The following is a 16580-nucleotide window of genomic DNA, read 5'->3' on the forward strand; positions in this document are numbered from 1 at the left end:
TATAAAACAAGTGAAGCTGATCCTAGATTGTCGGTCAAACACTGAGGCACTAGCTACATAAGGACCCAGTTCTCATAGTATGACACCACAGCCTGGTCAGACACGCCTACAGGTATCTGAAAAGTACCTGCTACTGGTGCACAGCAGCAAACTAACAAAACTGCAGCACAAGCTCATAGTTTCTTCAGCCAGGTCACAGCACACAGGCACGGGGCCGTGAGGTCACAGCACACAGGCACGGGGCCGTGAGGTCACAGCACACAGGCACGGGGCCGTGAGGTCACAGCACACAGGCACGGGGCCATGAGGTCACAGCACACAGGCACGGGGCCATGAGGTCACAGCACACAGGCACGGGGCCGTGAGGTCACAGCACACAGGCACGGGGCCGTGAGGTCACAGCACACAGGCACGGGGCCGTGAGGTCACAGCACACAGGCACGGGGCCATGAGGTCACAGCACACAGGCACGGGGCCATGAGGTCACAGCACACAGGCACAGGGCCATAAGGCCAGGACGAAGAGGAAAGAGAGGACAGGAATGAGAAAGGGAAAGAAAGGGAAAGAAAGGAAGAGAGAAAAGGAGAGAGAGAGAGAGAGAGATAGAGAGAGAGAGAGGGAGGGAGGGAGGGAGATAGAGAGGTTGGGGTATGGCAAGCAGTGAGGGAGAGGGGAGTGCCAGCCTACCCTTCCCAGGGAGGAGGTGGAGGGAGATGAGGAGGAGGAGGAGAGCTGAGGAAGACTCTGCTGGGAGGAAGGCTCTTTCTGCAGGTACAGTCCTGCAGAGACAGGACTCATGTGATAGACGTGCTCAAAGTTGGTCGGAGGAGAGATCAGAGCGTGGTGACGAGAAGATGAGGGGGAGGGTGTGTCGCTGGGCTGCTGGGTGGGGTCAGAGAGGAAAGGAAGTCCACACCAGAGGAAAAAAATAATAAATTAAATAAAACAGGTCAAGAGTGAAAGGCGGGGGCAGGGGGGAGGGGTGGCAGAAAGGGTGAGGGCAGGGACGGTGGGGTAAAACAAAAGAGGAGAAAAGAAGATTGCTGACATCAGAGAAGAAGAAAAAGGTGCCATTGAAAAAATGAGAGGAGACAGGAAGTGAACCCACGGTCTTTCACACTGAGCCCAACCGCAAGGTCGAGGTTAAGGTCAAGGGTATGGCCACATGCAAAGAAAAAGAAAAAACCCTATCTCTCACACAAACAATGGAGCAGGGCACAAAGCTATTTTACAAACACATCTACTATGACTCTGGACAACTGTCAACTTCTCAGAGCTGTCACTCTGACTCATGTGTTGCTGTACGTTAGAAGAGAGAACCATTACCAGAGGCAGGTCCATCAGAACCTGCATGCCGTCTCCTGGGCCCATGTGGGCCACGTGGTTGAAGTTGGTGGGGTTGGAGATAAGCTTGGATCTCATCTCAGGGTCTCGCAGCATCTCTCTGTTTGTGGGGGGAGAGAAAGCCGGCAGTGATGGTGAGTATGTGAGACAGAATCCGGAGATGATGGCAGACAGACAGGGTTTTGGAGAAAGAAGTAAAAAAAAAAAAAGGCACTCGCCTCCTCTGCTGGAGCCGTTCCTCCTCAGGCACCTTGAAGAGGAACTTTCGTTTGCTACGAGTCCTCACCATGAGTTTCTTACTGTTGTCAGAGGTCTCAGGAATGGCCAGATCACATCCCTCTGCGCACACCCACACACACACACACACACAGAGGCACGCGCACACACACACACACACACACACACAGAGGCACGCGCACACACACACACACACACACACACACACACACACACACACAGAGGCACGCACACACACACACACACACACACACACACACACAGAGGCACACACACACACACACCCACACACAGAGGCACGCACACACAGGTACAGGCACGCACACACACACGCACACACACACACACACACACACACACACACACAAACACACACACACACACACACACACACACACACACACACACACAGGGACAGAACACAGACAGGTGAAGAAGAGAAGGAAGAGGATAAGTGATTTTGTGGAGGATTCATAGACGAGAGAGGAGGGCTGCTCTCCAATCTACAGGTTAAGCTTCAATGTGAACTGATTTGTACTTTAAATCTTAACGATTCAACATAAAACCCACAAGACCAGATTCGGGGGGAAAATGAAATGGAATTATTTGATTGATTGGGCCCAATACTCTCTCAAAGCCCCTGTGTCGAGGAGTCTTTTCTGATAAAGCTACCCAGTCATTAAGCATTAGTGGGCTGGGGTTGCAGGCAGGGTTCCAGAGAGCGTCACATTTGTGCGGGTGTATAATGATCGTTAGACTGTTTTGGTGCATGGGTGCTGCGTTAGCCGCTGTGGTTGAAAGCAGTACTTTTTCTGGGGAGCGAGGAGGAGGCTGGTGGAGAGGAGAAATGAGGGGAGAGAGGAGGAGGCTGGGGGAGAGGAGAAATGAGGGGAGAGAGGAGGAGGCTGGGGGAGAGGAGAAATGAGGAGAGAGAGGAGGAAGCTGGTGGAGAGGAGAAATAAGGAGAGAGAGGAGGAGGCTGGTGGAGAGGAGAAATGAGGAGAGAGAGGAGGAGGCTGGTGGAGAGGAGAAATGAGGAGAGAGGTGGAGGCTGGTGTGGAAAGGGAGAGCCAATGTGAGGTCCTGACTCAGACCCAGCTGATGATGTGAATGCAGGTGTAGGGAGAGAGAGAGACAGACTGAGCCAGTGAGGAAGAAAAAGTTCTACTCTCAACCACAGCGACTAACACAGTACCCGTGGTTGTGCTACGAGGGGAGTGCCATGCTGTGTGAATATTACAGGCCTGTCCATTGTTCAAATTAAAATATTTAGCAAATATTAAGTCACAAGTCATTGTCAACTTTTACATCAATGCAAAACTAGGGTATGCAAATGAAGACAGCTATTCATCGGCCTGCGAGGTCATTCATTAACAACATACTGTACCGAAAAAAAGGGTGCGACCAAATCATGTGCTGGTGCCACCAACTGAGAAATTGGGTTGCACCAGTGCTACCAGTGGGAAAGTTAGTCTGAAGCCCTGGCTGCCGGGAATTTGAGAGATGAAGTGTGTTGGAACAGGATCAGTAATTCATACACACATTAGTCCCAGGTGCGCATCTGAGCGTAAACTGAGGGAAAGCTAGTCGTCGGTGCTACCGCATGAAGAGAGTGGAGCCACGTGAGAGAACATGCGGTGGAGCTGACTGGCTCAGAGGCCGGACCCTCTGTGATGGATGACTGCTGATTGGCTCAGAGGCTGGACCCTCTGTGATGGATGACTGCTGATTGGCTCAGAGGCTGGACCCTCTGTGATGGATGACTGCTGACTGGCACAGAGCCTGGGTCATGTGCGCTGGGTGAGGTCATGTGAGTACACCAAACAAAAGCAGTATTATCAGGAGGGCAGTGGGCCAGAGGGAGGAGGAAGTGAATGGGGAAAAGGAGAGAGGAGGGGGGAGAGAGCGGAGGCCTGAACACCCGCCCGGGGAGCGCGGACTGACCGGGGTGGCACAGGGGCTCCCCTGAGGGTTATAACTGTCAGATTTTGAGACGCGGTATTCGATTTTCAGGCGCCCTGTAGTCTGGAGAATTAAAGATATACTGTAAAGACCAGGATAAGACTATCCACCAATGTGAACACACAGAAACACAGAGGCCTCTGTGCACTACAGCAGTCACTTCACAGAGTGACGGTCAGACGGAAGACTGAATAGGGGCGTGAATGAGTGAATGAATGAATGAATGAATGAGTGAGTGAGTGAGTGAGTGAGAGAATGAATGAATGAATGGATGAATGAGCGAGTGAATGAAAGAGTGAGTGAGTGAGTGAATGAATGAATGAATGAATGAATGAATGAGTGAAAGAAAGAAAGAAAGAGGCAGTACCCGAGGAGCTGTTGCTGAAGTAGATGAGTCGTGGTTGTTCAGAGCCCAGTAAGTTCAGACTTCCCTCCACGTTCAGTGGCCTGATCTGAAAATACACACACACACACGAGTGTTTCAGAAGTACAAATGCTCCGTTCCAACTCAAAAACACACACACATACTTTCGCTGCTCTGTCAGGAGACTCACCTTGCGTAGTGAAATGGTTTGAACCCATTCTGTGGTGTGGACATCAAACACGTCCACTCCGTAATCACTGTACACTGTCAGATAGGAGGAGTTGGAGCCTGAAGAAAACATGAATACGGAGAGGTCAGAGCAGACTCTGACAAAAGACTCCCACACTCAACAGACTGGAGTGACAGATATACCAGAGTAAACATCAGCTCTCTTACTGCTGGGGAAAGTACCTGTGTTCCCAGAGCTTCCCTCGTTCATTTCTCTCTCTCTCTCTGCTTCTCCTCCCTTTTTCTGTGTCTTCCTTCCCTTCTTATCTTATTTTCCTTTCTCTCTCTCTCTTCCTTTTGCTTTTCCCTCCACACACTCTGTTTTCTCCCTTTCTCTTTCATTTCTTACACTTTCTGTTTTACTAAACACATCCTGATAAACAAAGACCTAACAGAACACAGTAATAACAAATTACAAATAACAAATTACAAATAACAAACAAATAAAAAAAAATAAACAGAAGAGACACGTAAACTAAAAACACTTCTGTTCGCATATCTTTCTCCAGCATATATCTTACTTGGAATCAAATTTGATCATACTGAAACCACACACACACACACACAGAGAGAGCTGTACGTACTGCAGGCGAGCGGCGTGGCGGGCCACATGAGCTCCTGCGTTCGCGAGCGCCGTCCCTGCGCGTCCACGTACACGCCCAGCTGACTGAAACAGAGAAGCAGCTCATTGGCTCCCACCTCCATAGCGTGCAGGGCGTCCAGGGGCTGCTGTGCGAGGAAGGCCAGGGAGGGATCACCAGGGCTGACCAGGCTGACGGGGGAGGACTCGCCCTGCAAGGCCAGCAGAGCGAAGCCCGACGGGTAGCCCACGCACAGCCTGTCTTTGACCATCCCCAGCCACTGGGCCACGCCCGGCGCTTGCACCTCCCACAGCTTGCGGTGGTGCGGCTTGGCGCGCGTGATCTCGTAACACAGCACCTGTCGTTTGACGGCCGCCAGGAGGCAGGCGGGGCCGCCCGGGCGAAGCACGCCCGTGGTCAGCGCCTGGCAACCCTTCGTCTCCGTCAGCTTTATGTCGAAAGCGGCGTCGGCGCCCTCCAGCACCCCCCAGGGGTGGAGGTGGACATGGCGGTTGCGCCCACAGAGCAGGGCCACGATTTTCTCTTTGGGGATCAGCTCAATCTGCTGGACCTTCTTACAGTCTGCAGCACGTACTATGACTGGGCGAGAGACAGACAGAGAGAGAGAGAGAGAGAGAGAGAGAGAGAGAGAGAGAGAGAGTGAGGTGTCAGGAGAACTTCCTAAACTGTCTGAGACCAACATTAGCATCGTCAACAGAGAAACCAAACTATAAATAATACTTAGTACAGCAAGCTTTCTTACCATCTCTTGTGACTTCAATAACAAACAGACCCTCTTCTGTGCCCAATGCAATACGCTCACGATCTGAGAGAGAGAGAGAGAGCGAGAGAAAAAGCATATTTAGCTGTAATAGACAACCATACGCGGGAATAATTTTAGCCGTACGTTCCACAATAGGAAATGCGCGCACGGTCGCCCAGCGCTGCACCCATGCGGCGGTAACAGACTCACCGATGATGGCAGCAGACAGCGTGCTCTTGATGGCAGGCAGGCTGCTGTCATAGGCCTCATGCAGAACGTGAACCACGCGGTTCTTCAGACGGTTCTTGGCCAGGATGTTCTGCAGGCCCTCCAGAATGCCCACCCACTTCCTCTTCTCCGCTTCGCTCTCCGCCAGCACCAGCAGGGAGACGGTACGCGCCGGAGAACTCAGTAAGGACGACGTGACCTGCACGGGCAGAGGACCAGGGTCAGAGGTCATGTCTGCTACATAACTACAGGGTTTTATAAAGTAAGGATGACGTGACCTGCACAGGCAGAGGACCAGGGTCAGAGGTCATGTCTGCTACATAACTACAGGGTTTTATAAAGTAAGGATGACGTGACCTGCACAGGCAGAAGACCAGGGTCAGAGGTCTGGGAAAAAGGTCATGTCTGCTACATAACTACAGGGTTTTTTAAATACATGGACAGTGAAACACAAGGATCAGTGCTGTACCCTGAAAATGCAGGGGATGTCTTTGCGAGTGGCATGAATCACGTCGGACGCCAGGACAGAGCTGACGGAGAACTCCTCATCTCTGAAAGAACATTTCAAAGTCAAACCACAACAGGCAAACACCTGCCCAATGCCAAAATGCTACATAATCAAAGCCTAGCACTTTATGTACAAAGTTTACAGAATCACTGAAAAAGTAAAAGCATGAGGATAGAATGACATTTAAACAGAATAGGATGACGTTGACCATATGTGTTTAAATGTATATATGTATGTGCATTTATGTGTGTGCGTCCACATCTGAGAGAGGTGTTGCTGCCCGCTGACCTCAGGTCGAGGACCTGACTGGCGACCACGCCAGGCTGAGTGGACTTCCCCTCAGGAACCTCATAGAGGAAAAGTTTACAGTCACACACCACTGCATACGCCCTCTGCCAGCCTTTCTTCACACCTGTCGGTTTTGGGATCTGAAACAAACAGGAATCTCATAACACCGTCACATATACACACAAACACACACACCTCCCATGAGCGGACACTCCCCACACAAACAGAAGAGCTGCAGTGAGAAGCACTTTAATCTGTACTGGAACCGGGAACCCTGTGGTTCCCTACTGGGCCTAACTGCAGATCTATCTGCTGCCCAGTGTGTGAGTAAAGCCCGGCACAGAGAGCTCAGTTCCCCAGCCCTGTACGTCCTTTAGAGGAGGAATCACTTCTCACCCTGACAAAGCCCTTGTAGGCGGTGCCAATCCCTCTCTGAACATCGATTCCCAGGGGCCTCTTGGCCTGCTCCGGTGGGATGGGGCACACCAGGGGCGCGTTGTCCTTACACGCCACATGGCAGATGAATGAACACACTGAGAGAAGAAGAGAAGGGGAAAAAAAGAGTCAGTGAGACACACAGTCAGTGAAACTTCAGCAAGAGGCTCAACTCAGATAACATGTATTTCTAATGAACATTTTATTGATACAAAAACCCTCAATTATCCATTCAAACAAGGACTTTGAACTGGCAAACAAACTGAAGATGAACTGGGGCAGGTTTTCCAGAGGTCCACTCACCTTCACAGGCATAGCCCTGCCTGATGAGACCCACCATCAGTGAGGTGCAGTGTGTGCACTGGGTTGGACTGGAGAATGTCTTTATGCTCAGTTGGTGGGCTTTAGGCTGATAACACACACACATACACACAGAGACACAGACATACACACACACACACACACAGACACACACACACACACACACACACACACACACACACACACACACACACTCACAGTGAGAGTTTGCTCAAGCTAAACCTGACACACAGGAAAGCACAGCAGACCTCGGTCAGATAAAAATGAGATGTAACTGAATTGCATGGGCCCTGTCCTACTTCTCAACAGTACTCCCTTTCCTGGTGACCTCGCTCTTTTAATAGAATAAATAACCTTTTTGATGAAGACTTCATAAGGTTTGTGATGAGGACTTCATAAGGTTTGTGATGGGCTTGTTTGGATGTAGCTTTAGCATCTCCAGCCCTGTTTCAATCTTTTTGACCTCAGAAAGAGGACAGGCAGTAACAGAGCTGCATAAAAGAACTAGGACGCGGCCCATTCAGACAGCTCACACAGTTCTCTGTTCCGGGTGTGAGAGGCAGGAGCAGACAGAGGGGTGTGGTGGCCATACCTTTGGCGCAGTCAGTAAAGAGGACTGGTAGACGGGAGATGGGGCAGCTGGAGCAGCAGGCGGGGGCTTGACTGGTTCCTGTGGGAAAGAGGACAAATTTAAAATGAGGAGGAAAAACAGGACAGCCAGACTCTGGAGACTTTACAGAGAACTTCTGATACTCAGAGACACTCAAAAAAAAAACAAAAAAAAACTCTTCAAATACAGCATGATGTATCTGTCTCTCCTCTGTCCCCTGACATAAAGCCAACACAATCAAGTGACTGTAAACACAGTGCGTCTCTACCACCACAGTCAGATACTTTTCTTCATGGTGTGAACAAGAATGAAAATATGTAACATTTAAAAGATCAGAATATCTTCTTTAGTAACAACACCTCTAAATGTTCAATAAAATATATGCTCTCCATACATCACAAAAACAGAAAGATAACTAAGCGGTTTTAAATCCCCAATGCAAATTAAAAAAAGAACATGGATGATTCATCGGAGGGACGTGGTTTAGTAGGGCAGGAAGATTGATGGAACTAAATCTGGCCACTCACATCCTGTTCAGACGCCACTGATGGAGAGGAAGAGGGAACGTCTGATTTCTGAGGTGGAGCATCAACCTCGCTGACCGAACTTGTCTGGAGAGGGAAGACAAACAGCTGTATTAATGTGTGTGCACGAGCTCATTGGGAGATACGGAGAGAATGACAATGACTGCACCGTTTTTTTTTTTTGCTGGCCACGAGCTATGGGAAGCTAAAAGCGTGCATCTAGAACCTCTGCTAGCCAGTCCTTCGTCTCTCCAGCAGGTGGAGACAGAGGCCAATCAAACAGCTCTTCAACACGCAAGCGAACACACCTACACCCCTGTAGACTCCATGCCACGGGGTGTGTTTGCCGTGCTGAAAGACGATTCAACTTTATCAACGCGTAATCTGCCAAACTGACAGCAGTGAAGATATCGCGTTCAAACCGTTTTCTAGTAATTGTGTATATGTTTCGTTTCGGATTTAAACTAACAGTCAACGCAAATGGCTACATACCAGAAAGTGATTTGAGCACTGGTTTCACCAATGGGCTAAGTGATCGACACATCAGCGAAGACAAGTAATCCTCATTCAGAGTTATCGTATCATAACATTTATACTTATCGAAAACAACAAAAACAAACAAAGAAAAAAATCTTTATCTAGCTACTGACATGGTGAAAACGTGTGTGCCAATGTCCGCTCAGCTTAAGCTACTTCAAGGTTGTGAACAGTGTAATTACCACAATCAAAGCTGACAGGACGACTGTCAAATGATTAAGATAATTTGAGCATAAAATTAAGCCAGTATTACGCGGCACACTAAAATGCCATGATTAACCGTTCCAAGGTGAAACACTGATGTGTAGACATAATCTCCTCCTTTCACTTCATCAGCGCCTCAGGGGTTCGACTACAATTCGCGGAACATCAACCAGAATTGATTAGCTTTGATTCATTTATGCATGCTTCTTTCAATAAATCATCAAATTCATCATTAAAGCGGGTACTTTTTTTCCCTTTCTAGACTATAAAAGCTTGCATGACTAATGTGTATTTGCAGTCTAGACAAACGAGGCGTGACATGATTCGCATTAGGCGTTTTAAGCTGTTAGGAAGGCACAGGGAGGTGGTTAATGCTAACTCATGGATGCTAATCCTAAAGTAGGCATACGCCTATTGGCTTGCTAACGTTTAGCACCTAGCTTTAGCTCTGCTAGATCTGGTGCTGAGGTGGGAAGTATTATGACAGGAGATTACATTCAACAGACAAAGAGATAGCTGCATTAATACCGATTACCGTTCACACGGCTGCCACACAGTTCAGCGCAGGATTTTGTGTGTAAATTTGTTATATGAACACAACCCACAGAATAAGGGAAAGAATAAACCATGGCCCGTTTGGAGCTCTTTAATCGGCTCGCGGGACAGTTTTATCCAAATGTCTGTGTTTGTCTGCTGGCTGTACTCTCCTGCTGGGTTAAGGTAACAGGTGGGGAATAAGCTCCGAACTGCCAACTTACTTCTTCCCAAAACGCGAGTAGAGACGACGCGGACGAGGACGAAACAGAATCCTTTTTTGTAGGGGGTGACAGTTGGGAGGGACAAAAATAAAATTTAAATCACACAACTTTTTTGTGTCCCTTCTTCATCTACTTGCATCTAGAAAAAAAAAGGTTTTCCAAGGCAAAATAACTCCCTCTACCAGATGGCTTTCCTAAAAATAAATACGACATCCATCAAGTGGGGAGTGAACGAAAACCTATAACTTGACTATCTGACTAGTATCTGTGCTACTAACCACTGGGCATGAGAAGTCCCTGAACGTGTGAAATACAACTGGTTTCATAGTGAAGTATAGTTTCATTCCATTCTTGCCAAAAGCCCTTGACACAGACCAAGGCTAGTGACTGCTGATTCTCAGAACTGTGTCTGATGTGTGGTATCTTAGAGGATAAATTGATGGATGGAATACTGAGGTCATAGTGGAAGCTGTGGAAGCTAAGGAATCTCGTGGGAGCCAAGAGAATGCTCAGATTCTTTGGAATCCATAGAAGCTCTGGTTCCCCATTATAGCTGATACTTCCTGGAAGCAGGCAGAATGTCGACTCCATCACTATGGAGCGCGGACGGTAAAGTGGATCTGACTAATTCCAGAAAAGGATCACGTTACACACGCTTACACACGTCCGTGAGCTCTCCCTGGCGATGAATGCATCAGCAAGCTCAGAGCCAGGTGGAGGATCGCCTCTTTTATTCCTCTGCTATGTCAGAGACGGTTTATGTGTGTGTGGTCTATGGTATTTGGAAGTAAATAAGCATCTGAGTGATCGTCGTCAGAGTACCTCTGACGCTTTGTAAACTCTGCTCTGGCTTATGTAACATACTGAACGCTTGGTACACATGGACAAAGGCATGTATCTTTACTCAGGTTATACACCATCACTGTTCAAACGCAGAGCCTGATCCACAGGCTGTTATGAGAAGCACTCCGTGTAGTTAATATCCGAGTATGATTAACTTTAAAGAGTAAGCATGAGACGTCATTACACAATCATCAGAGGGAAGGGAGGAGACAGCGCACAGCGTTGTGCAGTGTTACTGGTCATGGTGTGTGTGTGTGTGTGTGTGTGTGTGTGTATGTCGCTGTGGAATGTGAAATGGTGGAAACATGGAGAACACCTTTCGCACGATTTGTGAAAAACATGATTTGGCAGAGAGACAGGATGTAAACCAAACCTGTCAAAATAAACGCTGCAAGTGAAAAATTATGTTGAAGACATTTTTCCCTACAGCAGAGGTAGCCTAACGACTGTCAGTCCGCCCGAGTGTTTTGTCTGTAGCATAAGAGGGGCGGAGACCCAGAGAAACACTCACTCTGAAGTTCAGGTCATGGGCCAGAGGAGAAGTGTTGAAATACTCAAAGATGGAGTCCTGGAAGTCTGGCAGTTTAAGACCTGTGTGTGAGAGGAGACACAGTAATTATACACCGTAACAAAGAGTAATATGAGAAAAATGTCAGTTCAGCACTGATGGATCTGTGCCCCGCGCTGGAACTGCAGGATACCTTTGTCGGAACGTGAGCGACTGTCTTCCAGCTCCTTCTTCATGCTCTCCAGCTTCTCCTCCATCTCACGGTTCCTGGCCTCCGATTCTTTCAGTTTGCTGAGAGAGAAGAGGGATCAGAGGTCAAATGTCACAAAGACAGCGAGAGAAAACCAAACATGTCTAATTATGCTCTGTTACGTGAATGTCAGGTAGAGTTGTCTGATGACTGTGTAATGTAAATGTTATGTACAGTTGTCTGACGACTCTGCAATGTGAATGTCAGATAGAGTTGTCTGATGACTCTATAATGTGAATGTCAGGTAGAGCTGTCTGACAACTTTATAATGTGAATGTCAGGTAGAGTTGCCTGATGACTCTGCAATGTGAATGTCAGGTAGAGTTGCCTGATGACTCTGCAATGTGAATGTGAGGTAGAGTTGTCTGACGACTCTGCAATGTGAATGTTAGGTAGAGTTGTCTGATGACTCTATAATGTGAATGTCGGGTAGAGTTGTCTGACGACTCTATAATGTGAATGTCGGGTAGAGTTGTCTGACAACTCTATAATGTGAATGTTATGTAGAGCTGTCTGATGACTCTGTAATGTGAATGTCAGATAGAGTTGCCTGATGACTCTGCAATGTGAATGTCAGGTAGAGTTGCCTGATGACTCTGCAATGTGAATGTGAGGTAGAGTTGTCTGACGACTCTGCAATGTGAATGTTAGGTAGAGTTGTCTGATGACTCTATAATGTGAATGTCGGGTAGAGTTGTCTGACGACTCTATAATGTGAACGTCAGGTAGAGTTGTCTGACGACTCTATAATGTGAATGTTATGTAGAGCTGTCTGATGACTCTGTAATGTGAATGTCAGATAGAGTTGTCTGACGACTCTATAATGTGAATGTGAGGTAGAGTTGTCTGATGACTCTATAATGTGAATGTTGGGTAGAGTTGTCCGACGACTCTATAATGTGAATGTCGGGTAGAGTTGTCTGACGACTCTATAATGTGAATGTCGGGTAGAGTTGTCTGATGACTCTATAATGTGAATGTCAGGTAGAGTTGTCTGATGACTCTATAATGTGAATGTTGGGTAGAGTTGTCTGATGACTCTATAATGTGAATGTTGGGTAGAGTTGTCCGACGACTCTATAATGTGAATGTCGGGTAGAGTTGTCCGACGACTCTATAATGTGAATGTGAGGTAGAGTTGTCTGACAACTCTATAATGTGAATGTCGGGTAGAGTTGTCTGACAACTCTATAATGTGAACGTCAGGTAGAGTTGTCTGACGACTCTATAATGTGAATGTTATGTAGAGCTGTCTGATGACTCTGTAATGTGAATGTCAGGTAGAGTTGTCTGACGACTCTATAATGTGAATGTGAGGTAGAGTTGTCTGATGACTCTATAATGTGAATGTTGGGTAGAGTTGTCTGACGACTCTATAATGTGAATGTTATGTAGAGCTGTCTGATGACTCTGTAATGTGAATGTCAGGTAGAGTTGTCTGATGACTGTAATGTGAATGTTATGTAGAGCTGTCTGATGACTCTATAATGTGAATGTCAGGTAGAGTTGTCTGATGAGTCTGTAATGTGAATGTCAGGTAGAGTTGATGAGGAGGAGATTATTCTCGAGGAGGAGAGCTCACTTCTCAAAGGAGATGTTGGCTGCTTTGACCTTGCGCAGTTCATCCTGGACCAGCTGTTTGGCTCGGATCTCTGCGTCTAGGGCCGACTGCAGCTCCAAACGAGCAGACATGTCCAACTTCTGGCTACGCCGGACTTTCCAGAGCGGGTCCTGGTCGAACAGGAGAGCAGCGATCATGACGTGTATTAGTAAGGTCAAGAGAACAGTCAGCAGAGAACTGAATATCACCGTTAGGTGAAATGTACCACCACAGTCAAATGCTGCAGAATTAACAGTCCGTACTGCTGACTGGCTACACAACAACTACACACCTACTGAGTCATCTCTATATCCTAATAAATACAGAACAACCTACGATAATTCTGCACCCTGGTACAGTCATATCAAAGCACCGTCCAGCCAGGTCACTCTGTTTCACTCCAGTGAGCCACAGTAATATTCATTTAGCAGAATATGGCTAAATAAAGGGGCTTTTCTCCAGCTATGAAAAATGGCATACAAATAGCATGTAAGTATGATTTGTAACCTTTTCCTGATCTGTCTGGTCTAAGGCAGATTTGCACTCCCTCTGTGCTGTACTTCATGTTTCACTGACAAATGAAATAGCTTGCGAGTGATTTGTTTAAGACGAAGCATTCACACAAGACAGCACACGTCCAGAGAGATTTCCTAATCAACTCCTCAAGAACAGGAGATATGGCAAATGTGCAAAAGTCAACCTTCTGAGCTGAACTGAGTCATCTATGCTGAACTACAACAAACATTTTTAAATAAGTGAATTTTTGTATTTCTGTGTTGCAAGATGCATTAGACTGTAACAATGAGAATTTGGTCTTAGAGAGTGAAAGATAAAGAGAGAGAAAAAGATTGAGAGAGAGAGAGAGAGAGAGAGAGCATGTACAGTTGAAGAAAGAGTCTTTGGGGATGCTGTAAAGCTGAAATGATGTTTTACACAGGGAGACGGTGAGCTGAGGACCGGCGGGGCCGTGTGGGATTTTTAACAGAGGCATTACACACAGATCTCATCAGCTTTATAACAATATTACTCCGACAGGACAGTCCGTTCCCCAAATCATCCTCAAAATCCACCACCGCCCAGTCTGACAGCACCAAATCCCTCAAAAAAACTACATCTGGGATTCAACTCACAGCTGGGGGAGCCGTGGCAGACTTTAATACACAAATTAAAGGACTATTATGTTATTAATCTCCATTAAAATAGCTGATCCTGTGTCAGATGCACTATGATATGACTGAGGATTAATGGGACACACACTGATCTGAGATCAGTCATGCTAGGGGCTCCAGCTCTGACCCTTCATCAGAGAAGTGTCCCGTGGCTCATGCGACCAGCCATGAGAAAAGCGCTCTGAGCACTGCCATTCATTCCATCTTCAGTCATTTTTCTCCGTCATCCTACATGAGACGTCTCAGACAACAGGGACAAACATCAGTCCACTGTATTTGAATCCGATTGGTGGTAGGAAGACTAGATAGAGATGAATGACAGTTATGAAGATCTATAGCCATGAGGAGGATCCGATGAGAATGAGTTTCCTTATCCAATCAGAGAGGCGAGGTGATGGAAAGTGCACTCACCCGCTTGTTGGCCCTGGAAGCGACCAAGGGCTTCTGGGATTGGGTTCTTTCTCCAGAACCTTGCTACATTAATGATAAAGGAGGGAAAATAAAGACCTCAATCTGTAAGAGCAACCAGATGTCCAACAGGAGCGCGCTGCAGTTAGCTTTAATGTTTAAACGTGCCCCATCAACGCAGATCTCCTCTGAAACAGTCTGTTCCCAAACAACCAGCTGATACTCAGCCGCTCCTAGAGACCCTCACGGCAGCAGTCAGACGTGTTAGACCAGGGTTGAATCAGACGGGCACTGTCACACACACTGGACAGATGGACATGACTAAGATACAGTGAGAGGACAGACTGCTGAACACGCTGCAGATGGCTCCTATTGAACACAGTGTGAATGTCTCATGCTAGCGCGTTTCTCACACAGATCCGCATTCCTACAGGTATAGGCTTCCATAAAAATATAATAACACAGTAAATAAGGAAGCAGTGGCTAGTTTCCTGCTTCTTTCTCTGAATCGATAGTAGAGGGGTTTGCAGTGAGAGCACAACACAGGAAAAGCCTCAGACTGTTTTTACACAAACGCCTCCAAAGGGTCAAGGACCTGGGACTCTCTTCAGAACACACAACACGCTGCTTTTTCATTCTTTCTTTTTTTTTTTTTTTTTTTTTTTTTTAAACACAGAACAACAACAACAACAACAACAAAACTCTCTCTCCGACCAGCAGGCGACTCTGCAATTTACTTAATCGACTGATGGATTGTACCAAAAAAAAAAAAAGTGCTTAGCAGGTGACAGGAGCAGACTGGGTTTTCAGAGAGTGTATTCCTAACGTCCATGTAAAGGTTACTGTTTGGTAATACCAAACAATGCCCCCAGTGTGAGGGAAACTGTTTCTCTTCTGTCTCTCTCTCCTATTATTTTCATCCTTAACCTGATTAGGGAGGGATATTAAATCAAATCTGAACTCTTTCCTCACCTCCAACGTCGACATGTCACTTCCCTTCAATCAATTTCCATTAGATTTGCTATTTAAAGCTGCCACACAGGACATACTTAGAATGTGTTTAATTATGTCAGCCCAGCCCTTGGCGAAGGAGTTAGAGACAGAGAGGAAGAGAGAGAGAGAGAGAGAGAGAGAGAGAAAGAGAGAGAGTGTAACTAGGAGAAACCTTCTCAGTCAAGTTGCCCTGTAGTGCACAGCCTTTAAGGTGGGTGTGTTTCTATCAGACCATTATTATTGTCAATACTGCATTTCAGACACTTTGACCAAACACTGGTCGTGCTACATACATGCAGACGGCATTACCACATATGAAATGACAGCTGTTGTTAGTCTGTTCCTTACACAGTGTGGAGTAGTCTCCAGCATAAGTTAATCAGAGAAGAGAGTGAAAAACAAAAGGCCAACGGCAGTGGAGAGAGAAGAGAGGAAAAAACAGGAGACCACAGTATGCGGAGAAAGGAAATGAGATGGAATGGCTAATCTTATAACTGCGTAATCCTGACCTGAGGCCAGTTTCTCTTATAGGACCCCACTGTGTTTACAGAGAGGGAAACTGACTCAAACACTAATTAAAAGATAATAAACAATAAAGGAAACAATTAAGATATTTCTTAAGTTCTGGCTGACAGAAACGTGTCTTGTGTGGGACTGTGTTATGGAAACAGACAGGCAGAGAGAGAGAGAGAGAGAGAGAGAGAGCGAGAGAGAGAAATGTAAATGAAAACAGAGAGATGACAGAGATAGTCTTACCAGGGTCCTGGAGCCCAGGCTGGAACTACGCAGTGACTCCAGCTCTTCTGTCATTTTAGAGGCCAATGCCTGCAGGTACCCACGGGCATCCTTCTCATCACTCACCCTGTAAACACACACACACACACACACACACACACGCACACAAACACACGCACGCA

General features: G+C 46.9%; 1 protein-coding gene across 2 annotated transcripts in view; it reads right to left on the reverse strand.

The window, feature by feature from the left end:
- cdc42bpb (CDC42 binding protein kinase beta (DMPK-like)) overlaps positions 1–16580 on the reverse strand; it is a 57670-nt gene that overhangs the window by 2378 nt on the left and 38712 nt on the right. Inside the window, exons 17-35 of one of the 2 annotated variants that reach the window (XM_030770377.1) lie at positions 16420–16525; positions 13076–13224; positions 11437–11534; positions 11247–11326; positions 9893–9943; positions 8397–8480; positions 7852–7929; positions 7242–7347; positions 6900–7036; positions 6504–6643; positions 6177–6258; positions 5690–5906; positions 5480–5542; positions 4720–5316; positions 4098–4195; positions 3911–3995; positions 1563–1683; positions 1327–1444; positions 688–879 (exon numbers count right to left, since the gene is read on the reverse strand). In XM_030770377.1, coding sequence (XP_030626237.1) covers positions 688–879; positions 1327–1444; positions 1563–1683; positions 3911–3995; positions 4098–4195; positions 4720–5316; positions 5480–5542; positions 5690–5906; positions 6177–6258; positions 6504–6643; positions 6900–7036; positions 7242–7347; positions 7852–7929; positions 8397–8480; positions 9893–9943; positions 11247–11326; positions 11437–11534; positions 13076–13224; positions 16420–16525 — 2602 coding nt within the window. The remainder of the gene's footprint in view (positions 1–687; positions 880–1326; positions 1445–1562; positions 1684–3910; positions 3996–4097; positions 4196–4719; positions 5317–5479; positions 5543–5689; positions 5907–6176; positions 6259–6503; positions 6644–6899; positions 7037–7241; positions 7348–7851; positions 7930–8396; positions 8481–9892; positions 9944–11246; positions 11327–11436; positions 11535–13075; positions 13225–16419; positions 16526–16580) is intronic. The other variant, XM_030770378.1, reaches the window with a different exon arrangement.

The sequence above is a fragment of the Chanos chanos genome, chromosome 4, assembly GCF_902362185.1.
Source record: "Chanos chanos chromosome 4, fChaCha1.1, whole genome shotgun sequence".
In the NCBI taxonomy this organism is placed as follows: domain Eukaryota; kingdom Metazoa; phylum Chordata; class Actinopteri; order Gonorynchiformes; family Chanidae; genus Chanos; species Chanos chanos.